At 44.5% G+C, this 26,767-nt stretch overlaps 1 protein-coding gene across 1 annotated transcript in view; it reads right to left on the bottom strand.

The window, feature by feature from the left end:
• The window catches only part of KIF13B (kinesin family member 13B), a gene marked incomplete at its 5' end in the record, with an annotated part of 119,417 nt that extends 101,798 nt beyond the window's left edge, over positions 1-17,619 (bottom strand). The window contains 2 exons of the mRNA XM_084284543.1: positions 8,471-8,564; positions 17,565-17,619. Coding sequence (XP_084140669.1) covers positions 8,471-8,564; positions 17,565-17,619 — 149 coding nt within the window. The remainder of the gene's footprint in view (positions 1-8,470; positions 8,565-17,564) is intronic.
• Between the last annotated feature and the right edge of the window lie 9,148 nt (positions 17,620-26,767).

The raw sequence follows: 26,767 nt of genomic DNA, 5'->3' as shown, positions 1-26,767 counted from the left end.
GTCAAAAAGACAATTCACTCATCATAGCCTCCTTGAAGCTTCGGTGGCCTGATGTTTGAAGCTTCAGATACAGCCTGGCTATAAAAACAAAACCACAGACAAGGTCTCTCAAAATTGTTATGAATATTGAAGTAAAAGCTCCATTCCACTGAAATATTTAACACGTTCATTCTTGTAGGTTTGATATGCCACACACGGGGCTCTTTTTTTTTCTTCTTCACTCTGGGAACTGCCCCTGACTGCTGGTTTGCTACGGGAAGGGACTGCAAAGTGCTTTCTATTTGCAGCAGAAGTCCACTCCTTAGATAACTCACAATCAGAAGCCTTTGCCAAGTCCAGCGAAGTCTGGTGAAGGACAGGCTGCTTAGCAACTATCAGCATCCACCTCTAAACACTGTCTGCAGGCAGCTCAGCCCTGTTACGGGCGCTCTGCAGCTTGCTGCTATAAAATCCATCAGTTTAGTGAAGAACCGAGGGTGCAGGCACTTCCCAGCTGTATTAGGTTTTAAGAAAAAGGACCAGAAGTTAGGAATCTGACAGAAGTAGGTGGTTGTACTTCATGTCACGTGGCATGTGAGCCAAATTAATTCTTCATCTGTTATGAAAAGCCTTTCCCTTAAGTGCAGGAGGTTGGGACCAATTCTGCCAGATCAGCAGCGACTGAAAAAAGCTCTCACATTCAGCTAAGAAATAAAAGGCAGCCAAGGATGATTGCCATCAGTGGTGTGGTTGCCTTTCATGAGGATACAGCTCGTGTTAAAAGTAGCTTTCACTTACAATATGGGCACAGAGCTCATAAACAACAGATAATCCCAATTTACTATGGCCATAAAAAAGACAGAAATAAATAGGTGTGACCCGACTGGAGGGCGGGGGACTGTCTTTAAAAATCTGTCAGGCTCGCTGTTTTATTTCCTTAAGGAATATAAAATGGGATAAAGTTCTTTTCTAAGCGCACAGACACACGCGAGCTGGAGGTACGGTTAAAAGTTTTGTTAACATTTTAGTTCACACCAAAGATCTGTGTGGATGGTTTCTGCTTCCCGTTCTCACTTTTACTCAAGTCAAAGCGTGTGCGTTGTGCCAAGAACACTTCCTTGCATGGCCTGAAGTGCAGCAACCTCCTTTTCTCCTGGCAGAGCTCCTTACCTCTCAATTTTGCCCAAGATAAGTATTTCAGATGGCAAGCACTCACCTTGTACAGTGTAATACCACCTCACTTGAACAACTGAGGGCTCTAGAGGAGCACAGTGGCAGCACCTTCCATGCTGGCTGCTTACCCCTGCTCTCCTCCAGGCATCATCCCAATCCTCCATCCTTCCCAGATCCTCTCTGATTTAAGATCCTTCCAGGACAAGATGCCCTTCAGACTTCCAAGAAAGACGATGATTTCTAGGTACTGCAGCAACTCATCATCAGACATTTTTATCCAGATAATTTATTTTACATCAGAAGGCATTTTGCAGGGAAATGTAGCTGGCTGGCAGCTGAATGTAGTCCAGCTTTAATTTGCATATAAAGGAATGTGCTCTGTAATCTAGTTTTATATGACTTCCTACACAATAAATTCTGTTAAAAGACTGAAGAAGTAACGGTTTTACCAGGAATCTATTCAACCATTTAAATAACTTTATCCATTTTTGAAGGTAAGACTTCAGCGTACTTTTCTCTCCTGTTCTAACTTATTCAGGCTGTTCAGTAAACCGATCAATAAATCAGATAATCAATTAAAAACATCAATAAACAAGTGTAGCAATATTAACGTCAGGGGGCTCAACGTAAATAATGATTTTACAGACCAGTGTCATGCTTGAAGTGAAAGTTGCACGCACGGACGCAAGCGAGCAGCACGAGCAGAGTCAGCAGTACGGGAAAACCTCCCAGCGCTGTTTTTGCAAACTTGAATTTCCTCCAAGCTGCTCTGCGCCCACAAAGCACCAGTCTGGATGCAGACAGAGGCAGGCTTCCCTTTCTTCTGCATGTCAGCTGGCAGCCTTGGGAATATGCACACACTGTCTCCCTCCCCCACAACTTCCTGGAACGTTTCTGCATTACGAAACCTCGCATGGATCTGCTCTCTGCAAGACAAAGCTGAGTTAACATCCAACCCCAAAATTGCATTCTCAGTTTGAGCTTTAGATAGCAGTAGGAACCCTTAATAGGAACAGGGCGAGCGAGTCCCCCTTAGCACCAGGAGGTAACGGGGCCAATTCTGAGCCTAATGCTGCCTCTGCACACTCCCATCCCAATCTGATTTGTCCCCATCCCGAGCAGTTTAGCACAGCAGGCATTAATACGATGCCAGGAGCGATGCAGAGAGGCAGAGCAGCGTGCGGCGCAGCCAGCCTTCCCCCATCTTCAAACACAGTAATATTTCTTCATTTGAATTGCTCTGCAGTCGAACAGCAGCCACAGCACATCACACGAATGCTCAATATTCAATTTCTGGTTGTGTCCAACAGCTGATACTTCTAAGCAGCGTGTGCCAACAGCTGGGGACACACGCATAAAACACTGCCTAGGACGAGGCAGCTCTTCAAGGGGGTCTTACCTAACAGCAGGCAGGGTTATGGAGTGCTTTCAAGAAAATGTGTGTATTCTTCCTTAAATATTTACCAGTAATTGCCTCTTTTATGGGGGGGGCAAGGAGTTCTGCAGATTGACTCCGTATATAGCACTGCATTCAGATGTTTACTCCGTTTACTGATTATTCACATTCTTTCCTAAGGCAGAGCAACTGAAGCGTGCATCCCCATGCACTCCCACTAACATATATTATTTTTAAAAGTCGGAATTTCCATTACCCCTGTGGTCAGCTTTTCCAGTCCATATTTATACACACGTACAAAAGAAGGCAGATATAATCACAGCAGCCTTTCCTCCCTGGGCACCTTGAATGTCTGCATGCTGTTCCAGAAGATATGGGGGGAAATCATTATAATTGCACAAAAGCAGCAAAATAACTACAACCTGGAGAAGAACGATCGCAAAACTTTTTGCTAACCCCTCTTTTAATTGAAGCTTTTGATTATTTTTGACTACTGTTGATTTTTTTTTTGACTACTATGCCACATATGGGAGGTTGTGGGGTCTCCTCCAGAGATATTCAAGACCTGTCTGGACGTCTACCTGCTGTAGGGAACCTGCTTTGGCAGAGGGGTTGGATCCGATGGACTCTTGAGGTCCCTTCCAACCTCTACAGTTCTGTGATTCTGTGATACATAAAATATTTTAGTGAATTGTACGACTGATGATACGCTTCTTCACCAAATTTTGTTATAATTGGTTAATTCAACTTTTTCCACTGGTTAACGTACAGTCTTCCAAACCAGCACCCTACCCATTTCTAGATTTTTGGAAATGCAATCTATTTACGTGCAAGTTTTGCCAGTTCACTGTTCAGGCACTTCCCATGTGATCAGCTACTCTAAGATTAGTATTTTCCACAGTCATCAAGCGAGCACAAGACCTGCAATACTCCGCACAGCGAGAGCTGAGAAGTCCTAACTTATTTTCAGCTTTCAGCAAGCTTTAAAGAAACTTTGAGCCACGCAAGGCAATGCAGGAAGCTGAAAGATGGCTTCACCTGTGCTCTGCGTGGACCAAAAGCTGTGTACCTGCTCAGGCAGAGCCACGCAGGAGCTTATCCTGCCTCTCAGCACGCACGCCCTGGCAAGGTGATCCCGAGGCTCCAGGCTGACGGTGAGCAGGGGCAGCTTGCGTGGGCTTGCACAGACGCCGTCTTCTGCCTCTTAGTAGCTGAGCAAAGAATAGGTGAGAGCAGAACCTGATAAGATCCTATTCAGCTCCAAATAGACTTTCTGAGCTTGGCAAAAGCTCTGCGTGCTGTACTCGTTATTTAACAGAGCATCTAGGCGTTTTATGAACTTTCCAGTCAGATTAGAATACAAAGGTTGGCTCACCATACATATTTCAACTCCCAGGACCACAGCAGTAGTCTTTGCTAACTAGTAAGCCCTCACACACCTATTTTTATTTGATTTTTTTTAAATGTAGGGGTTCCACATGGTTATAAGCATTCATCCCTTCACACGTAACCCTTCAAAATGAACAAACTTACGGCACCAGGTCTTTGAGACACCCCAATTACTGTTCTCCAGTACCATTTTTCCCAACATCAAGATCATTGTCTTGGTCCTAATTTTCACTTCTTCAGAAGTCTTAAGAGCTTCCTCAGCTTTGTAAGAGGAAAAAAAAAACCTTTCATCCAAAGATGACCTATGGAAAGATTTAACACACTGGACTATCTCATCCTAAACGATGCCAGAACTCCATCATTCATCTGAAATCTGTAATTCATTACTTATTTGCTGCATAAGTAGGATTTTTTTTTACTTGTTATTCTTCCTAAGTTCTGTGGACATTGGTTTTATTCTCTTAACAATCTTTTACCTCATAGAAGAACTTCAGGACTTTCCCTTTGCTGAATTATTACTAAATTATAAATGAAGTATTGTTGAATATTAGTAGCCACAACAAGGTAAGCATGAAAGGTAATCTTGTTTTAATTGCAAGGAAGTAGTCCAAAATCATTTTCCCCCACGAGTCTTCTTCAGGACTGTCATTTATCTCAAAAAAAAAAAAAAAGGTGGGGGTAGAATTGGAATGGTAAAGAATCTTCTAAACATATAAAAGTATTCATCTGTAGGTAAAACATACCTGGGTTTTATCCAGTTCCTCAAAGCAGAAATCATCAAGCTCAGATTCTGAAAGGCTACAAAGATCCTCAAGTCTGACTAAGACACCAGCATGCCCCTTCTCAGTTCTCTGGACTCCTTAGAAAACAATCACATTGATTTTCTGTAGCTCAACTTCACGATCAAAAAGGTTTAAATCCTGAAACACACACCTTGCAAGTAAAAACACATCTGTTTGTGTTTAGATTGATAAAGATATTCCTTTATTTAAATATCTATTACAATGTGCTAATTGAAGATATTATTATAGTTGAAAAAGGGAAACCCAGCCTGCTTTACCATACTTGTCCACTTCAATTAGCTGCACTTGTTCCCTTGGAAAGTTTTTTTCCCATGTGCCAGCCTTTGGAATTGCTCTGTTCTGTAGAAGTAAAGCAGCTACAGTAAGAAGCAAAGCATCTATAAACCAGAAATAGACTAAAGTACACAGAAGCTCCATTTCCTTTCATTTTCAAGTATATTCTCTTAATAAAAAGGCTCAACATTGGTTTGTTGGGCAGATTTATTAAAGCTTTGTTGTACAAATATCCCAGCTCCTTCACAAGCCTGCTCCGGACCGATACACAGCTGATTTGGAAGCATTCATCAACTACACACCAGCTACAGTTCTGCCTGCAGTATATGATAAAACTCCTTCTTCTGACCCATCAAAACAGGTCTTTTTAATAGGTTTGTTTTGGGAAAGGTAAAATCACAACATGAGCAAATTGATAGTAAAAAATAAATAAATAAATTGAAGAACCTAAAGTAATTAGAGTCTATTTAGTTGTTTTTCAAAAATAATTCTTACAAATATTCCAGTTGTTGCTGTCGGACTGATCTCCTTGTTTCAATCAGGATGAGTTCAGAGCCTCTTTCAACCCCTAGCCACCACGTAACCATGTTCAGAGCAACCTTTGCAGCCACAGTAAATCCAGTGCTGATAACTTTAGCCCTGACATTTGCAGCAGAGAACAACATAAAGCACACAGGTCACGCTGAGGGTGCTGCTCGTTTATACCCAACCCTTGGAGGTTCATACATCCTCAAAAGGGGAGATTTTGATTGAAAAAAAAGGTCATTATCTGGGGAAACTTGCAACAAAACTCCAGGAACTGTGGCAGATCATTTTAGAAAAGCAACTGAAGGAAAGGTTTTCCATTTCCATGCAGCACAATTTTCATTTTAATATGAGAAACCACAACTCAGCCAACCCAAGCCCAATATCCCAAGGTTGGTAAGAAAGCCTACCCAGCCCAGAGGTCATCCAATTTTAAGACCGATCTTCTGCACAAGATCACTGAAACCAGTGGAGCACTCTTTCGGAAGACCTGAAAATGTTTCAACAGCAACTACATCAACACAGTTTGCTGCCTCCACAAGTCAGGTCTCACACACCTCAGGCTGGGTATCCATCAAAACATGAAATGCATAGAGAGAGGATTTTCTGACTTCTTTTTCCTACAGGAAAGCAGATGGAGGTGGGTGTATCACTCAGGATCTCCGAAACCTACCTATTGTCTTTAACCAAGAGATGATGGAGAACATTGGGTCAGGTATTTGCTGTTTTAACAACTCTGCCAGCAATATACCTATATAACAAATACACCTACCTGTGACCCGGGCTAATTCACTTATTAAAATGGTTATTTACACCTACCCATCTCCCAGGCTTGGTTTCTACCAGAGAATGGAAGTGGGAAAACATACACATTTCCCAAAGTCACAGGTTGTTTTTCCAAATGTTGGCTGAGTCACACACAAGCAGGGATGGGACAGCAGATTTCTGCTCCTCAAAAATTCTTTTCCTGGTTCCTCAATTGACCTTACCATCTTAATGAGAAATTGTAGACGTGGTTTTCAAGTGTACCCTGCTTTGCAAGCATCTAAATAGTTTCTTTACAGTGTTATTTTTCTTTTCTCTATGGAAGTAAAAGCATATGAGGTTTGTCAGAATTCCCTGAGCCCACTCTGAGCACTACACAAGCCTAAAATCAAACTGATTGCATAGCACAACGCAAAGCTGTTGAGTGTGGATCTGGAAACAGACTCAGAATTTGAAAACAAATGAACCCCAAACTTAGAAAACCATAAATAAAACTAACTTCTTCTTTGAGCTGATACGGAATTCCTCTGATGGAGCTCAAGAAGCCAAGGCAATTTAGTGGCAGCCCCTCTCGAGGGGATTACATTCTGGAGAGGATCCTGTTCCAAATCCTCACTGGTCCAACTGTTCTGCTGCGGATACGCTGTTTCCCTGTTTGCAGGCAAATCTTTGGGGCAGCTAATGGGCCTCCGCTTCTCTCCCTCGTATTAATCACCCCGTCTAAATTCACTCTGCTTGCTGCTTAGATTAGCAATGGGCATTTGTGAAGATGCAAATGAGCCATTCTTCTGTCCTGGGCGCTGGGTTCTCACACAAGCCTCACCACCTTGCCTGGGAAGTCAAGGCAATTGCCAAACGATCCCTCCCTTGCTGGGGGGCACGATTTGCATTACGTTACTCTCACGACTGCAGCATGAAGGTTTTCAAACACACATTAGTGAGGATAAACCGCGCAGCGTTCGCTTGGTTGCTGCATTTCAGAGACACTGGGAATAACGTCCTTAATACTGCTGACTAACCTGGCTTTTGAGAGTCTCCTTTTCCTGCCATTTTGAGTGGTTTGAGAGGCTCAAGTCAGCACAGGTATTTGGCAGCCGAACAATACACTTGTTTCTGGAGGAGGCAGATATGAATACAAACAAAACCACCCCGCCCCACACAGCCGTTTTTAAGGACCTCCTTAAAGCTCCAACCCCATTGTCTGCAGTAAGTCTTTTAGCTGGTGTCAACAGAAAATGCACACTGCAATTGATTCAGTTGATTATGGTGGCTCTTTGGCATGTTACCACTTGGGGTTGGTGAAGTCCAACAGCGTCCTTTACCCCATTTGAGATCTACAGCACAGCTTTACACGACAAAACTACAACACATTGCATTCAAACAACACTCTTCTGTGTGTTTAGCTGAGTTTCTCTCAGTTCTGTCACCCCCCCCTCGTTTTTTTTTTTTTTTTTTTTCCTCCAAGAATACAGATTCGGATCGATTGTACATGGCCAGGAACAGCTTTTGCCTTTTCCTGGACCAGTTATTTTGTTTCACGCACACAAGCTTCTCATTTTCTTCTCTTGCAAACAAGCAACAAATTAACTGCTCCCAACCTTAGCCCTACCAACAATGACACGACTTTTCAGTTTCACAATAATTGAACACATTGATGCCCATTCTTCCGCTAGTCCCTGCCTTAGCCACTGCTCCAAGTATTTCTGATGCATTTTTGATGCCCCACCACCGTCAAGACCCTCGAGAGCTACACCTCTCGAGCATGTTCCTGTGTCCCTTCATACAGACATATGAAGTTCAAGCCCATGATGAGAAAATAACTGTGAAGATAAATTTCATTCCAAAATGACCAACTCTGCCCTGCTCAAACGATTTTGCAGATTTAAATATCTTCAGCCCCATAACAGCGCACGAGAAGGAATGAAGCAGTTCAGACCCATTAATTGCTAACACATTGTTTAGAGCAGGAAGCAAACGCTCATTTTAAAAGGCAATGCTTGCTTTTCAAAGCATCTTCCCAGCATGGCACAGTCAGCTTTACTTTCTAGATGCTGGTAACTACATCACAGAAGGAATATGAAAGCCCTCTATCAAGGCCTACATTTCCTGGTTGTCAGCCTCATATTTAATTTATGAAACCTGACCTTCCTCATTCAAAACATCTTACCTGGCATCTCCTTTCGAAAGGTTGGTGTTTACGGGGTGAAGAATAACCTTGTTTGCATCCACATCCACCACGCATTTTGTATGCAGATCAAGCTCTAGAAAGAAATGAGAAAGTGTCAAGTGCAGCTCTTAAAGCTCCCGGATTATATCCACCATTACTTCCTCCAGACACCAAATTTATTCATGCAGCCTGACAGCCACCCATCAGCTAGAGAATAGCAACAGGACTACTGCCAAATTCCTCTCGTGGAGATATTCTGCTGGGATGGATTCTGTCCAGCTGTAAAGCACGTGCTCTTTTCACGCCAAGGAGGAGCACTTTAGGGTTTGCTGACGGAGGATCAGCAGATACCAGGCGGTATGAAATGTCTGCTGGGGAGAGAAACGTTAGGCATGGGACCACTTGGACAGATCTCCTGATTTCCCTCCGAGCTGTCTCAATGCTTGGAGGAAAAGCTGCCCCAACAATCTGCAGCACATTTTCCCAGCCACTCGTGTGATACCGCAGCACCCCATGTCAGCTGTCCGTCCTGGGCACCTGCTCGGGGAAATTCAAGTCCTATCAAAATTAATTTAGGTCTGAGTGTGTAAAAAGGGGCCTAGCCCACCCCACGGGCTCCAAGGCAGCTGGAAAGGCCAACCCTTCCAAACGATGCTGAGCAATGGGATATGACCTATGAGTAATAGGAATATTTGGAGTAAATCCCCATTCTTAGCGGAAGAGGTGGAGGAAATAAAATAAAAGCTTCAGATAACGCCGACAACCGTGCAGGGTATCCACCTAACAACAAATGAATTAGATATAAAAAAGCAAACTGCCACTTGCAGCCCAAATCCCTGCCTACAGACTACGGGCTCTGGACATGAGCGGTGCAGTCCTGTCTTCTTACACCGATGCTGAGCCTGGAAAGTGAACCCAAATGTTGGTGCCTACAAAAAGGAGACACAAATGGGACACCCCGAATGCTCTTGCGTACTACGATGGCAAGAGGCTACGCACAACTGCCTCCATAAAGGATTCAGAACCTCACCTGAATCACCGAAATATGCTCGCGTCTAATCACGTTAATTATAATCCTCATCTTCCTTCATCTCTGCTCCTTCCTTCTTCGTCACCTCTGCCTGCTCTTTTACCTCGCAGCACCTTATAAACTCACACTGCAGATCTCTCAGGCAAAGAGAGGTTTCATTTATTGCAGGGCACCTCACAGATGTCTTTCTACTGTTAAATAATATAAGAGGAAGTTTCTTTCCTTTACTTTTTGTAAGAGATGTGATACATCTTTCACTATTTGAAAGACAGCAAAGAAAGCCAAAGCACGAGATTACCAGTCAGAGCAGGCAGCCACATGAAAATGAATCTGGAATTCTTTCTGAACAAAACTTCTCCTCTGTTATTAAACTCCGCTTTTGTGGAAGGAAGAGACAGACAAGTTTCAGAAGCTGCTGTTTATTTTAATTTCTCTCCACACCCTGAAAGCCAATTTACCTAACATGAATACGCAACGCATGCTTGCTTAGCTCCAATTATACTCTTCGTACGTCCCAGATCTGACATGCCACTTTATCTTGGTCTGGCTGGTTAGTGATTAACGTTCTGCGTTGCAGTGACCTGCTTTTCCTCAACCACGGACCAAGGTTTTTATATGCTACTTCCCTTATGCAAAGCAGAAGGCTCACTCTGGGTGCAAGCGCTGTGGCCGCTGTTTTTTTAATCTACCTCCTGAGAGAGAAGGCTGATGGCAGGTCTCACATCCACGACTGCCCGCAAAACTCAAGGTCTTGTAGATCTCTGTGTGAAATACCTCTAGGAGAGCACACAAACGGGATACAGGAGGTCCTCAGAGTGACACCCTCGCAGGAAAAGAGAGACAATTCAAATCCAACGCATCATATAAAGCACACCTTGCCTGCTGCCATCTGAAAGAGAATGTTAAAATCCCTTATCTGGGGATCGCACACGCAGGGCACAGATGTGGTGAGTCAAGCTAACAGCCAGGCAGGGAACAGTCCTCCTGGCTACGTGTGCCTCTGGCTTATCTGCCACCACTGCTGTGCTTGCCGGACTCCTCTGCAAGTCATTAAGTTGCTTCCTTGTCAGAAAACCACCCAACGGTAAAAAAGGGATGTGTTCGGGCACTACAGGAGGTTATATTAGCCCAGTGAGAGGTCTGAAGAGCGCCAAAAGCAGTGCAAACAGGTGTGTACAGGGGGACTCAGGAGGCAGAAGTGCAAGCCCTTCTCCTGGCTGAGCCTGAACTGCCACACCAGCTCGCGGTGTCCCAGGGAACAAACCCTAAGAAAAGGTTTTATTCAGCTTCCAAGCTGGGTTAGCTATCAGATCCCCTTAAGGACATGTATTCCAGTTACCTAGGCAAAAATTTCACAGGGCAGCTCTTCTTTTTGCTGAAAAAGTAGTTTAAAACTCGTTTCCACAGCTCATCGTATACTTCCTACAAATTCTGTCTCCATCGCCACGCATATTCTTTGGTTTCTGATGTCTTTAACGATCCCGGTAGGCTCAGAGATGAATCTTCCAGTAGCCACCACTGCAAATCCTATCATCATTTCCACCTCATTAAGTCTTCAATGTCATTAGAGCAGGTTATTCTGATAGACAAATTATCTTCCTCCTCTTTTTCATACGATCCCACATACTCCACCCTTACTTTTACCAGTTTCAGCATCTCCCCAGTCAGCAGTGCTCTCGCTGCCCCTGCACAAGAAGCACCATCAGGTTGCCTCAAAGCAAGAGGATAAGCAAAACCCCTGATTAGTTCATCTCCCAGCGAGGGGTCGTTTGTCAGGGATGGGGATTATTGTTTCTTTCCATGTAGATGTAGATAAGTTTTTTGGTGTTTTCCTCTTCCAGGCAGCACGACATCGAGAAGTGAAACGATGACAGAAGTGGCTCGTGCAGTCAAGCTCTGGAGGTTTATCCCAAATATTGTGGCTCTGTGTTTTCATCATTAAACCACCAAGACTTCAAAATCTCACCTATTATTATTCCCAACCTGCTTCTACCTTCACTCATTAATCACCGAGCAAACACAATCAACTGCTCATTTGCTTCATCAAATCAAGAAACTCATCAGCTAATTGCCTTTCAGAAAATCAGAACTCAAACTCTCGGCATCTCAAGAAACGTGCATTGAGGGAAACGAAAGCTTCCTCCATCGCTTCAGTGTAAGGGAATTGTGACGTCCATAATAAACGGGTAACATCTCGGTCCTTTTTCCATGTTTAGAGCTGTAGAAGTTGCTCAGAGAAGGTGAGCAGAAAACTCGTTGCCAAGCCATGTGCATCCCAGCTCCTCACAGAGTTGCCTTTTTATTTTACTTACTACCCTAAAAAAGTCATCCCCTTAAAGGCTACCAGGCAAAACGATCCTCGGAGACAGCCTTCACAGGGAGGTTTGAGATGATCTTAAAAGGAAAGATGATACAGTAAGGAAATTTGTCTGCAATTTATTAAATTAGTGGTTGGGAACACACCATAACGGCTTTTAGTCCAACAACTGGAGTAGCCGAAAGGTCTGTTGTGACTTATTCAGCCTCCCATATCTTCCTCCATTTGATCCTAAATCCTACTGAAACAAAGATGTGAACCTGGTGCTATAAGCCAGGTTGAATAAAACCTGCACCAGATTCCTCCTGGTCCTACTACTGGGTGCAGGGCAGCTGCAGAAAGGTCTCCTGAGAGACAGGACATTGGGCTCAGCAGTGTCACTGGGAACCAGCACGGGCTTCAGAGAAATTAACTGGGGTAAAAAAAAATACAATATGAAAGGCTTGAAGTGCACGTACCAAGCTCGTAAGTCAAAACTGGCCCCAAATACAAAAGCTCAGAATAATCTCCTGTAAAGACTGAGATGACAGAAATTGTGTTTTGTAAACTGCCAGCAGATTTGCACAAGCTTAACATTCCCTTGAAGGTTAGAACCGGAATGTCGTGCCTTCGAGTGGCACTGAATAAGGAATTAGTCAGTTTCCTCTGCCTTCCGCAGTCCCAAAAAGCAAACAGCAAACTGAAAAATGTTTAAATACTCATTTAAAAATATTTTCAAGTTTATTTATCGCACGCTAAGTGAAAGTCAACTAAAAAAAAAAAAAAACCCACGAGGCTGTTGTTTGCTTTTGTTGCTGCTTTTTCAGAAAGCTGGAAGCTAGTTCAAACACAACAGGTCCCCACGTCTCCCCGCCAGTGTTTGTTGCCTTAAGAGTGATTTTTCTCTTTGCCCTTCGCTATGCAGAAGCCAACACAAATAAAGGGGAAACCAACTGGCTATACAACAGAGAGCAAAAATAACTTGTAGCTAAATGACAGTGCTAGGAGCTTAAATGGAAAAAAAAAATAGTTAGCCTAATAGCACTCTTAGGACATTAATTATAGGCCACACTAATTTACACATTCAGGACAAAAATGCTACACTGATTTTCCTTGTCTCTTAAGCAAGTCTAAGGAGGCATCTTTCAAGCTCCTCTGCTATACATTCACTGCACAAATATCGTTCATGAAATTTTCAGTCTGCAGCAATTAGAGGGCATCAAATATGCATGAGTGCATCTGGCGGGGCACACGATAGCATCTCCACGATGAGGTGTACGTCAGCTCACGCAGGAGCACGGCCGCAAGCAAGCCCTTCGCTTGCTAACACTACTTCATCCAAAGGGTAAAAATTGTTTGGTTGTTCATTTGGCCTTCTGCTGTTTCATTTTCTGCAAGAGAGCTTGCCAAACAGCTTCAGGGACGGCACTCCGTGTACCTGAACATTAACCTGGCTCGTGGTCAGTGCTGCGTGCGCTGCTCAGCTCTGAGGACCAAGTGACTTCATCGGGCTGGTGGCTTTCTGATGCCTTCTTGGTGGCTTTCTTGCTTCAGCTTCAAAGTTCCTGGCTGAGGAATGCAAGGTGAAACACCGACTCTGCGTGCTTTGCCCATTTGTCACCCTTCCTCCAGGTTAACCCGGCTCACACCACAAACACTGTTTCAGAGGTTACCAACAACCAACAGGAAGCACTACGAAGCCTGGCTGCTCGTTTATCACAAGGTTTATGGGGAAGGGCAGCCTGGTGTTTTGTACACCGCCATCAGAACAGTACAGGTGCCGTTTCGTTTGCCCTAATACCATAATTAACCTTATAAGACTGCTTGCACAAACCCCGATTTACAGATAAAACGTTTCTGTTGCAATCTTTGCTGGAAAAAAAAACAAACAAACAAACACAAAAGAACCGCCCGTCTCCTCCTCCCCGCAAGACATTTCAATGGACTGGGAATGCAACCTCCTCCAGAGAGTAGGAGGACAGCAAAGCAGCACCTACCACCCCACTCAGCTTGTAGACAGGGCAGCAAATTCCTTCCTTGCAAGCACTGCTGGTAGCAGCTTTATCATCAATGAACAACAGCTGAACCCAGAAACTAGTCCAGATGAACATATTTTAACATGATAGACACCAATGACTATTTAAAAGCAACCCAGAGATGTCCACTGGAAGCCATTGACCCCGTGCCACGGTGCCACAAACCTGCAGGAAGAGAGGATGCCCACTCTATGCTCGTTTGATTCACAGACACAGAAACACAAGGATTTGAACCTACTTATGGGATGCTTGTATAACGACATCACCTGAAAACAAAATATTCAGTAAGACAGATCTTAAATAAAAAGCCTCACGCTGTCTTTTGCTTTGCTTCATGGTATGGCTTGGGCTCTACGCAGCATTTACCTGAAACGTAATGAATATCTAAGTGAAGTGAAGCACTGACAACGTTCATAAAGGGAAACCCACTGCTACTCTAAAATACGACACCAGAAGTTACTGAGTGTTAGGAAAAGCCCATCTGAACAAGTGGCGCAGTAGGAAATATTTTAGCGAACGACATGCTGCAATAAAACCAAGGAAAAAAAAAAAAAAGACTTTAAGAGTCTTATTAATTAAAAGAAGCTGAACTATTTACTTTATAACTGCATGTTAATTGAGATGTCTGCTTGCAAAGTACAAAAAAAGATGTCATGATTGCTACCTACAAGAGCTTACAACTTCAGAAATGTGATGCTGCAGGTGAAAAGGCCCAGGAGTTGTTTTATAAATCGTGGCTTCCATGCACAGCCTGTAGGACTGGGGTCTAACCTGAAGCAAGATGCAAAAAAAATAATAGCCTAAATAAAAAAATAATTCAAGTGCAATTATGAATGCTTCCCCTCGCTGCTAAAAATTCGTACTGTAAGCTTACTTTTAGGATTGCCACTTCGCATGAGACTGGAGCAGGACCCTCAATAGGATCGCCTTGAAATGCAAGTCCTTTCACCAGCTATTTGATGGAGAAATCCCTCCAACGTGCATGCAGAACCTGTTACACTTTTATGAGCTGTATAAATTAGGAACGTTAAACATACCGCTTTTATTAACCCAATAAACCCTCGCCTTAAGAAATTCATAATTCAAGCACTACAGACAACCACCACCACCACAAGTAAACACTGAGAATATATTCCAGAGCTTCAACTCCTACGGTTGGAGCCATCTGACAGGTTTGCAGTTTTAAGCCCTTCGGTTCAGAGGGAAGGGAAAGAACATTACTCGTGACCCTGAAGAAAACAAATACTTGCTTCAGGTCCAAAGCCCCAGAACTTCATCCAAATGTTATTAAGAACAAAGTGCAGATTAAAGAGTTTCCAAGAAAGCCGCCACTTGCCTCACGGCTTATTAAAAAAGCAAAGCCACAGAAGTCTCACAGCCAGCTGACTCGTAAGAAAATCAGTTACACAAATTCTTAAATTTAACATCGTGGTGGTGAGAAAATAGTAAGTTTCTTATCGCTGCCTGTTTCTACAACTTCTAAGAACACCAGAAATACTGTACAGAAGTTATCAGTTGTTTAAAACTGCCTCTAACATCTGGATCACAGCAAATAACCTGATTAAAAAAATAAATAAATTATGTCAGGACAGTTTGTTTGGGGGAGGAAAAAGAAGTTGATTTTTCTTAGTCTAGGCTTGCATGGCTTTAGCTATCACCCACAAAATAACAGGATGCTTCACAGGTGCAGAGCTGTTCTTATAGAGGAGAGGGAATGCCCCGAGTGCCGAGCTACGTGAGGGATGTGGCATCTGAGTCCCCTTTCTCTCTTGTGAACAGAGAGGGTGATACTTGGATATCCATGGCTCCTGGATGAGCCACCTCATAACAAGGCTCCAGCAAGTCTTTTCAGTCCATCACATTTTAAATTTAGAGAAAATAAGGTGGTCCTGATAACAATATATCCCTTGTCCTCCCAAATATGTACACCTCCAACTCTACAACCATCCAGCACTTTCTTCCCCTTTATTCTCACCACTTGGTCCTCCACCTCCTCCACGTATGTTCTCTGCAGATCTCAGTCTCTAGCTGGAAATAGCCTGAAGACCACTACACGTGCACAAAGTCAGGGCTGAACATATGCAAAACACATGCCGGGAGGGAAAGGTGCGTTAGTCACCCTTGGAGATTCACAACTTGACAGAAGCTGTGCGGCCTCATCAAGCTCGATCTGCTCTGAGCAGGGCATGGGACTAGAGACCTCCAGAGGTCCCTTCCACCCTGAATCAATTTATAATCCCCTAATCCAGGGAGTGAAGAGCACAACACAGAAGATGTCTGGGGCACAGCCAAGGAAATGACCCATGACAGGAAAGGGACATGAGCAAGAGGAAAGACCGTGACTATCCCCAAAATGGGGCACCACCTTCCAGGTCATACAGTCACAGAATTATTAAGGGTGGAAAAGCCCTCCAAGATCATCTGGTCCAACCATCCCCCTACCACCAATGTCACCACCGAAACATGTCCCCAAGCACCACGTCCAACCTCTCCTTGAACACCCCCAGGGACGGGGACTCCACCACCACCCTAACCTGTCCCATGCCAGCTCCCAACATCTCACCCTCACCGTCCCTCTCCCTTCACCCACCGATTCCCCACAAGGAGGATGTGTCCTCCCTCCGTTTTGAGCATTGTTGCTTTAAAAAAATATTAAAAAAAAACAGATTGTGGTCAAACTACCCTTAGCTGACCTAATCCACCAGACCACAGGGATATCAACACCATCTCCTTTACTTTGCATGAGGTTCTCAACAGCTCTTGCAAACTTAGTTTGACAAAAGCTTTTATTTTAAAAGGTAGGGAAATATTTTATTCAGCAACTTTTTTTTTTTTTTTATTATTATTATTGCTCACTGGAAGGAGTTAAAGAGTTATTCTGTTCCCGATCAGATAGGAGATAAAGGGCTTTATATTTCCTTCCCCTTTTCGCTCCAGCTATTAACCTGCCTTCCCTCGATCCCCTTTCCCCAGAAGGAGAGGCCTTGGCACACTTCTGTGAGAATGCGGGAAAACAAAACCTTACACGTTCCTTGGACTTCTGCCTCCTTCCTCACCTCCCCGCTCCCCGGCTGCGGTTCCCTTTTCGTACTTACTTCCTCGTAATCTCGAGCAAGTTTTTCTAATTAGGACGAGTCATAAACATTTAAGCAGATGCCCGGACGGCGGCGTGATTAACGAAACCCTCAGGCGAGTTTCGTTGAGAGGGGAAAAAGAAAATAATTCATAATAATAAAAGGAAAACAAAGCAGCAAAAGCTTTTCTCCTCAATTCACACTTCCTCTTCCACGTTTGTTTTTCCCTTGGGGTGCCTCTGTCAGGCGCTCAACTCCGTCCCGGCGAGGGGAAGAAGTAAAAAAAAAAAGCACAGGGAAAATATAGAAATGAAGGAATTTTGCCCCAAAACCTCAGAGAGGAGGGTTTGGAGGAAGGCTGTGAAACAGGTGCGGGAGGCGTGCCCCACAAAAAGCCCTCAAAAGGGGCGGAATGAGGGGAAAAATAAGTTGGGTTTTGAGGAGAAGGGGTGGCAGAGATGTGTGTGTGTGTGGGGGGAAGGTTCCCTCAGCCGCACGGCCCTACTGAGGTGACAGCCGCAGCTGGACCCCACAGAGGGCCACCACACGGGACAGACGGACATGAGGACACACGGACACCACACGGGACACACGGACACCCCCCCCCGCCCCCCTGCCCGGCGCTGAGGGGAGGGGGGGAGGAAGGAAGGGCTCTCACCTCGTCGGTTCATGGGGCGGACTCGCACCGCCACCTTCACTTTGGAGTCCCCCATCGCGCCCCCCCCCCGCCCCCTCGGTCCCCCTTTCGGCCCCTCCTCGGTTTTCGTCTGCGGAGGGACGAGAAGCGGCGGCGGCAGCGGCGGCGGAGCGGGGAGGAGCGCGGAGCCGGGCGAGCCCGGCAGGCGGTGGGAGGGAGGCACCGCGCCTGACCAACGTCCGGCCGGACTACAACCCCCAGAGTGCTATGCGGCGGGCCGGCCGGGAGAACGGGGGGGTGGAGTGGCGCGGTGCGCGATGGGAGTTGTAGTCCGGCCGCGCTGTTGTGGAATGGGGGCGGGGTTGTATTCTGGGAGATGTAGTCCTCGGGGAAAGAGGTGTGGGGTGGAGGCCGAATTGTGGTTTTGGGTGCTGGTAGGGTGCCTCCAGGTGATGCCACTCGTTTACCACTGACCTGTGTCACACCTCAGTCCCCAGAAGCACCCTGAGACCTTTTGAGGGGAACACAATTATTTTTCATGATGCACACAAGCAGCTGTCTGCACAGCTTTTGGGGTTAAACTTGTCTCTTTTGGTCACTTCCTGCTCATGTTCACCTGCTGGGTGAACATGACTTCACCTGCTGCACCCTCACAGGTGGCAAAACTGCAGCTTTGGTCACGGAACCAAAACATTTCTATAAAAATAAATAAATAAATTGAAGTTTTGTACCTTTTTGAGTGCTGGGATGAGCATGTGTGAAGATGGTATAGGTATAGTATAGGTGTATAGGTGACAATGTTTGACGTGATAACTTATATTGAGTGTCTGATACCTTGGTGTTCATTACAAGAATTCACAGTAATAAGGGTGCAGCAACCAAGCCTGAAAATCCCAAGTCATCTACTATTTTGGAGTGTACCCACTGTGAGGAGACGGGATTGAGACAAAAACCTCAGCTCACTACAAGATTTACTGAAGCAACACGGCCTTGCTTTGCTGCTCCGGGGGATTTCTGGCTATTAGAAATCATGTTAAAGATCCCATCACATTAAAGATCATTAATGACAACCCAGTCATTAATCAAACCCGTGGATTTAACGATGATCAGGTCTGGCTTCTCAGAGCAACACACTGTGGCCACGTCATTAACTGGCTCGCTTAGCGAAGGCAGCTCACTAAAATAATAAATAAATAACCAGAGGTAGTTCGAACACTGTTAGAATTTCTTCCCATCAGATAGCCCAACTGCTCGACTGCAGCCACTGCTCACAAAGAGCAAGAATGAGACTAATGCAGAGATGCAAAATCTCATTTAAATGGTCACGGTTGGAAAACCTTGTCACTGCTATTTTAGTTCAAAACAAGGGCTCTCTCTGTGGTATTTTGAAAGGCCAGATTTCAGCGAGGACAGAAAGAAATATTCAGAATTGTACTCCCATCAACATCAAGGACAGGGACAAGGCTTCGTGACAGTGACAGAATAAATAACACAGTTCCGAGAGGTTTTGATATAAGACTTCAGAAGGGCACTTTTTTGCCCAGAAGAATTGCACTCAATGTATATCATCTCATGCCTGACTGACCAGAAGAATATCTTGTCAAGGTAGAGAGAATACCAATATTAACTTGGCATTTAACTGACACGGGGATTAATGCCCACATTTTTAACAGGAGTGCCAGAGCATCCTGCATGTATGCAAGGGTTAGCAAGTTGTCTTGCGGGTAGATGATAATAATAATAATAACAACAACAACAACAGCAACAGGAGGAAGAGGTCAAACCAAACAGGGTGGCCAAAGCTTTGAAATGCAAACAGATTTTGCAGGTGGTAGCAGAATGAAGCTCATCGGTGTGCTGCGTTCAGCCGTGCTGTGTGTGGTGTCTTGTCGGGAGCTGGGGCGTCCTGCTTGCAGCCTGCACAGTTGGTTCTTGCACTTGTGAACTTGAGGCTCCAATTACAGGATGAAACCGGGCTTTGAACTTCTTGTGGTATTTTCCAGCTGGGGCCTCAGCAAACCGCACCAACGTCTTCTGAAACCGAGTGCTTTGTGATGGAGATAAATATAATCTCGTCTTTGCAGCAAGTGGAGGGTTTTTTTTCTTGCATAGGGTTGAGTCACCTGGATTCTGATCTAAACAAATGGGATGAAACTGGCCAGATGTACATACTGCTGTGGATAGCAGGTGTGACCCAAATCCAGTCTCTGCTTTCGTCCTGCATCTTCTCCTCTGGTGTTAGCTGCCACTGGTCTCTCTGCTGTACGTAAAATGAAACAGTAAGTCATTTGGGGAGAGGATTATATCCATCTTTCCATTTGTTAGAGAAAGGTGACAGCACGTTTTGAGTGTGCATGGGCAATAAGAAAAGCAAGCATGCCACTTTTGCAAGCTTCCCTCCCATTTTTATTTTAAAATCTGAAAAAAAAATCTCCCTTTCAGCCTTACTTCAGTTCAGACTGCCACAGAGAAATCTCGCATGCACACATCCTTTCTGCAAACACTGCTGCTTTCTGCAAACTCGTTCAAACTCTGGGAGACATCCTCAGAGCCCGAAGACCTGTCCTCAGCTTGAGTGTCCTTTCTCATCAAGTCTTCCTGGGGCTCTGGAGCAGTAACTTCTCATGGCTCTCTGCGGTTTGTGCCCGTGGACATTTTCGTTACGCTGCCACTGTCTCCTGCGATGAATTACAGGAACGCAACTCACACTGGCACAAGCTACCTCGGCGTAATTACCCCACTGTGAATTCCTCGACAAGCCCTTTCCCTGGCTCGGGGTTTCACAGTCTGTGGGAAGCATCTCCCTGGAGGGGCACAGCTTGGAGGGAGGATATTGTTTCCATTCACAGCACTGGAACATGCTAATTATGCTGGGAGGAAGAAGGGGGGGGGATGGCAGCATTCACTTGGGAGGGACAGGCTGGGCAAATAGTTTGTGAAACGCCAACTTAACCCCGTCTTGTAGGGAATTGTCTGGAGCTCTTTTCCCCCTTCCTAGTTACTGTAATGAGGGGCTGACTTCCCAGATTTGCTCTGGCTATTTAAATGCTAATTTAATTAACAAAACATCCTTGGGGGGGGAGGCATTGCTTGTCCCTCCCATTCATTTATCGAGTTTTCTGAATGCAACACTATTTTCATCAGGTCGAGGAGCCACCGTTGTTGCTATACCTACCTGGTCACAGCAGGGATTAAAGCAGCAGTGTGGAGAGGAGAAGATCAGGGCCCTTCGCCTCCTTTCTTTATAAGCAACTAAGAAGGTTTAGAAGCAGCCAAGTCATAAGGATTTCACGTGTCCCACATAACTGTGATGCCTGGGGTGTGCGTATCACCAGGAAGAGATTGGCTTTCATTTTGATCTAGTTGAAGGTATGAACACATCTCAGATCATCTAGATACAATGGTATCTTAGGGCAAGCCAGAAAACATGGCAGGCTTTTGTCTGGCTTTTCTTCCAAACCGTAACAAGCAACGGATCAGGTGTATTTTAAATCCATTTTTTTTCATCTGCTAGACCGTGTATCAAAAGAGACGCATCAATTATGAATTTGCTGGAGACCTAGTTTCTGCCCATAAATCATTCAGGCTTCGGAAAACTCAAAGAGAGGATCTTGTCATCTTAGTTCTATGTCAGCTCTGAAGCATCACTGGCGTCCACTTTTACAAGAAGCTGAGCACCACTGGGACAGTCCCTGATGGGACTGGGAGGCACTGGGAGCACCCAGCAGCCCTGCAGCTCTTCAGCACCTTCCGTCAACTGGTCCTCAGCACAGAAGTGCGTGGTGAAATGTTCCGAAAATAAGACTTCTTGATGATGTATATGTTTCACTGTTTGTTTGTTTGCTTGTTTTTAATGCAATCCCTGGGAAAGCACTGGTAATTATGTCAATGCTGAGTATTTTGGGGGATATGCTAATCTAGTCTTCAGGTTTATTTTGCTTTTCCATCTGGAAACATATACAAATAAATAAATGTCATAGAAATTTGTAGGAACTGGAAGGCAAAAAGCTAAGACAAGTCTGTTATAAACTGGGAAACCACTATTAAGAACAGGTCAAGAAATCTGTATACAACAGAAAATGAGTTTCTCCAAATCAGCTGTATCAAAATTCTGCTTGTCATCAACATTTTTTTTTCCATTAAAGGAATTGCTGAAATTTCTTCTACAACACAGTTTGTACAATTATCTAGGTACAGGGGACATTAGCTTCAACAAATTACTTTCTGTGCTTGATTATTTTAATAGCAACTTTGTAAAATCAAGGGATTTTACAAATTACAAAAAAGGGATTTTACATTTTGCTACCAGGCAGGGTCATGGATAACTGCCATTTTTTACTGATCCTGGGATGGATTTTCAAAGGTATTTGAGCATGGCCTCCTGCCCTCGCTGTGAACAGTATCCACAGGCAAAGAAATGAACTCTTGAAGTCTTCTCGCTGTACTAGGTTATAACACAGGACTGCAAAGCCTGAAACAAAGTTTTTGTAGATCACCTCCCTCCCTTTTTAAAAAAGTTATTCCAAAGTTCAAAGTCCTGGTCATAAATTCTATGGTGTTACAGGACATAACACTCCTTCCCGTATTACCCGAAGGAATCCTGAGTCAACAGCCAGGCCCTGATCTCTCCCTAAACCCTGGCAGGGAGATTTCCTATAGCTATGGGGTGCTGCTCTCATTAGGTGGGATCTCAGCACATATTCACACCACGAGGGCAAAGCAGGGCCGTGCAACATTAGCAGTTTCCCTGCTTGTTGGGTGAGGGCCCGATGAGAGATTTCTCTATCCTGTTGACTAAAAATCTTTATTGTTCTTATCAGCTGCTCCGTTTGTTGATACAGAGTCATTCAAAGCAACTGGTTTTACCAGCCGCGTCGCATTTTATTTGAGCTCTTCTCAGACAGAGATTTGACTGGATTTCATTTGTTTGGAAGCAAAATGGAGTTCTGTCTTTAGAGAAAGAGGAGAATCTCCAGAGGACTTGGAAAACGCAAAATTAGCAGACGGGGTTAGCAATTGCAAGACAAGCTTGTAATCCTAGAAAAATAGAAATAAGCAGCACAATGACAATTGCTGTTGTGCTGCACCATGCATACCTGCGAAGTTGTGCAATGTTTGCAGCATTTATCTCCTAGAACCCCCCACACGAGATGTGATAGCCAAGCTGCCTTGACTTCAAGGACTGGGGTATGTGACAGCTTCATCTGCTGAATCATGTCCGTCTTGCCCCAATTCTGCAGAGGAGAGGCCTGCAAATCCACATATATATTTTTTTTTCTGCCCATCTACACTTTCTTCAACTTCTCTCCAGAAGCTGTGCAGCCCTGGGGTAGGTCCCTGGGAGCCAGACACCCCCAGACACCCTCAGAGCTCCTAATCCAAACCCAGATCTAAATTTTCCAGCCGCACTTATGCTACTACTACTAATAAGTAAAAACCATTTTAATGTGTTTTGCCTGTGTTTGGCAAACAGCACCGCAGGCTAAAATGACATCTCCAGATAGCCTCAGATTTAATAAGCTCACGATTTGATGTTGAAACCTGGGAAAGTGTGATAAATGGGGACGCTGCTGTCACCGCTGGCAGCGGCAGAATGTGTTGATGTATAAGATTTTAAGTGACCAAGAAATCTCTTCTGACTCTATAGACAAGAGTGACACCCGGTGGCTAAGGAGCAACATAAAATCGGGTCTGATTCTCTTTTTTGTCCTTATTAACCATTTTGCTCTTGCATGCTTTAGAAGGGTGCTTGCGCCAACCTCGTAGCATCAGCATCCATTGCCTGGTGGCACCGATTCCCCAGCACCAGCTCTTCTGGGGAGAAGCAGGGAGCATAAAGGGATGTTGGCAACCCCCCCAAGCCTCCTAAAACACTTGGCCAAGCACGGAGGTACAGATGTCGTCCTGGCACCCTGAATTTGGGCAGATTTCCACCGATCCTCACTGCAGCTCTTAGGTGTCCTTTCCCAGGGCCTGTCTAGACTCAGGGCTTGTGCTCATGAGGTCACGAAATGGGATTTATTTTACTCACATATCAGCTAATATAATAAAAAACGTGTTAATGCACGTTATCAGTAAGGTAAATACTCAGGGACTCCTTTTTGCTTTGTGCCTGCTAGGTATTGCTTATACTACGTTCAAGAATACATGCCAAAAAAAGAAAAAATAAAAAAATAAACACAATTTTTGACTACTAATGTGAATATAAACCTAATAATACCTTCAGCTAAATGAGAGCTGATAGTTACTATCCGTGGTAACTACCTCAAGGAAAGTATTAAAAAAATAAGGTAGCGATCACTGGTTAAAGATTAAATGTACTTTATTTCAACTTTATTTTGGACTTGCTAAAAATGAAAATGGAAATGCCCAGGTAATTATATCACTCACTGAGCTGTGGCTTTAATAAAAAGTCAAGTGTTGGCTGTATACTGCTAAAAGCTGGTGGCACGGGGCTCTGCTGGGAAGTGCCCATGGAACAAACAACCCAGCTTGGCTCCTAAATCAAAACTCCCCGTGGTATTTCCGTGTGGGTAAGCCCTGATATGACATGTTGCCTGATGTACTGATGGATATCTCAGTGTGTTATGCAGAGGGAACCCAGCCTGAGGTTTGGGACTAAGCATTTTGGTTCAGCTTACTGGGAAAATGAAACCCAGCTCTGATACTCAGACCTCGCTGCTGCCACTGCCTCCAGACCTCTGCTTCATCTGGTGATGTCTCGATTTAGGGCTCACTGGTGCTGTATCTGACTGAAAACATGGAGCAGGGGAAGCTTGTTGGTGAGCCAAGTCATGGTACTGTGATCCTTTGGTCATGGGTGGCTGCAAAGCTAAAAAAAAATAATAATAAATATATTTTCTCTAGAGCTAAGCTCTCACGAATGATGATATCTAGGAAGGAGCACTGTTTTTGTGCCAGTAACTTTTCAGAGTTTTCAAAAAAGCAAGGAACCGTGATATTATGAGCTGAGAGCTTGCTGAGCATAGCACAAGGCTGTTGGACCAGAGAAGTGAGGAGCAGCACGTAGCTGCCAGAAGGACCAGGCCACCCTTTCCACCATCCCTCAGCTCCCAGACTTGGCTCTCTGCAGATGCATCCCTCTCATTCAGAGTTAAATTGTAAAGTGTATGGCCTGCTGCTTGTCTGGAGGGGATATTGTCTCTTAAAAAGCTCTTCCACAGCTTAATGGCTATGATATAATTGATAATATTCAGCAAATATTGGATCAAAAACTGCAGCAGGAGAAGGTGGCTCTGGAATGAAAACATCCCCTGGGTTTTCCAGGGTGACAGGTAGCCCTGTGTCTTTTTCTTCTTAATACTTCACTTTTCTGCTTCCTTTTTTTTTTCCTTCATGAAGTGTTATTGGTGGAAATTTAGCAAAACATGAGTTTTATGAATCTTTGTCTCGTAGACCTGAGGCCATGCAGAAATCCTGCTCAGGCTCAATACAGGACCTCGGTTCTTTGACTTCCCAGTTTGTCTCCCTTGAGAAATTAGAGTGGTAAAAAGCCAAATAAAGGCATCGAAATGTAAGGGATCAGGCAGAATCAGCTGGCTAACGAGTCCTAGGACTGATGCAAATGTTTCATGATGAGTTATGTTTGGGAATTCCCATGGAAATGATGTGCATGGGGCTTTGCTGGCTGTAGCCAGCCCTAACTGCCCCAAATGTTTGTGAGATGTCTCCTGTGGTGTTAAGAGTTTCCCTTTCAAATCACTGCTAAGCCTTTGTAAATAATAAACTGTCAGCATTTAAAAAATAAATAAATAAAATAAAAAAAGAAGGGAAAGCCCTCTTGCTAACCAAGAGTTCAATGGGGGCTTTTGCTTTTTCATGCCATGGGGTGTCTTTTATTTTAAGCCTTGCACATCCCTTTCTTGACCATCTTTTGGCTGTTGCTCTCCCCTGTACAAGTCATCAGTGTTCACGGGTGATGCTGCACACACACCTGAGGCAGGACTTGGGTTGTAAGAGACACCTGCAAAGTCAATATTCACACGAATTAGCTTAACAAATCACCCCGCAGAGGAAGCATGCTTTTATGAATTCAGAGCAGAACCAGAAATGCTGGAACAGGCACTTCTAGGCTTGCCAGGGCACACCTAGGTTTGTCCCATATCAGCATTTGCCTTTATTGATATATCCTGAAGCCAGGACAGAGCACTGAGCTCTCTCACCTCTCTGTCATACATAGGCCAGGGCATTGCAAGTTGATCCCAAATGGTATGACCCCATTTTCTGTACCCTTAGAGCCCCACCTGCCAATTGTTCACCCATCACGTTACCTACTTGTCTAGCCATATGCAGGACAGTTTGTCCAGAAGGATATTGGGAACGCTTTGCTGCAATCCCAAAAGTACACATCAGCTGCCTTCCCTTGGACAACCAGTTGGTTGTCCCACCATAAAAGCAGCTGAGCTGCCCACAAGACCAAACTTTTAGTTTTTTAGAGTAAAGGGAAACTCCTCACACCCTTAATACCTTGTGGTCCTTTCCCCTTTCAGGTGGCAGCTCTACCAAGAGCCCTGTGTCCGTCTGTCCAAGCACTGCAGATGTCGGTGGCGCTGCCTTTCCCTACCCCTTCAGCACCAAAATAATAAAATCAGCGCGTGTGTGGCTCCGGGAACAGGTTGTGCCTGCTTTAGAGGTGCTCAGCACTCTTCCCTTTGTATTTTACAGGAACTGCCAGTGCTTGACATGTGTGAAAATCATCCCGGCCCTGCTTTTTCATGCACTGATGTTCTCAGGCAGAAGGGGGAGCCCATACATTATTTTTTGTGTGTCATCCTATCAAAATAGTGATGCAAAGCCATCAAAGCAATGAGGTTTTTCAACACGAGAGCTTCTGCTTCGCTGATGTTACAGACACACACGACTAGGGGAAAGCAGGCTTGCAGAGCCCAGATTGCTGTTATCTCTTCCTTTGCAACAATGAGAAATCAAGGAAGGTTTGAATTCTAAACAACTTTATCATGTGTCATCACATTAGTTCAAATGCTCAAAAAACCACAGAATTTAATTAAGAACTCGCTCAACAAACAAAAATACGGAGCGAAAACAGGCCCTTTAGCAGCGGAACAAGTCATAGCCACATGACATTTGTTTTTGCTGATTTGTTTACATACCCACTGGGACAGCAAATAAGTCACCTATACGATACTGCTGGGGTTATTTGTATAGGAGCGGGATGTCAAATGCTTCCCAAGGATGCACGTGAA

This window comes from Netta rufina, assembly GCF_964035555.1.
Source record: "Netta rufina genome assembly, chromosome: 3".
NCBI classification, from domain to species: Eukaryota; Metazoa; Chordata; class Aves; order Anseriformes; family Anatidae; genus Netta; species Netta rufina.
Note: the sequence above shows the minus strand (reverse complement) of the source record. Positions and strands in the feature narration are given on the sequence as shown.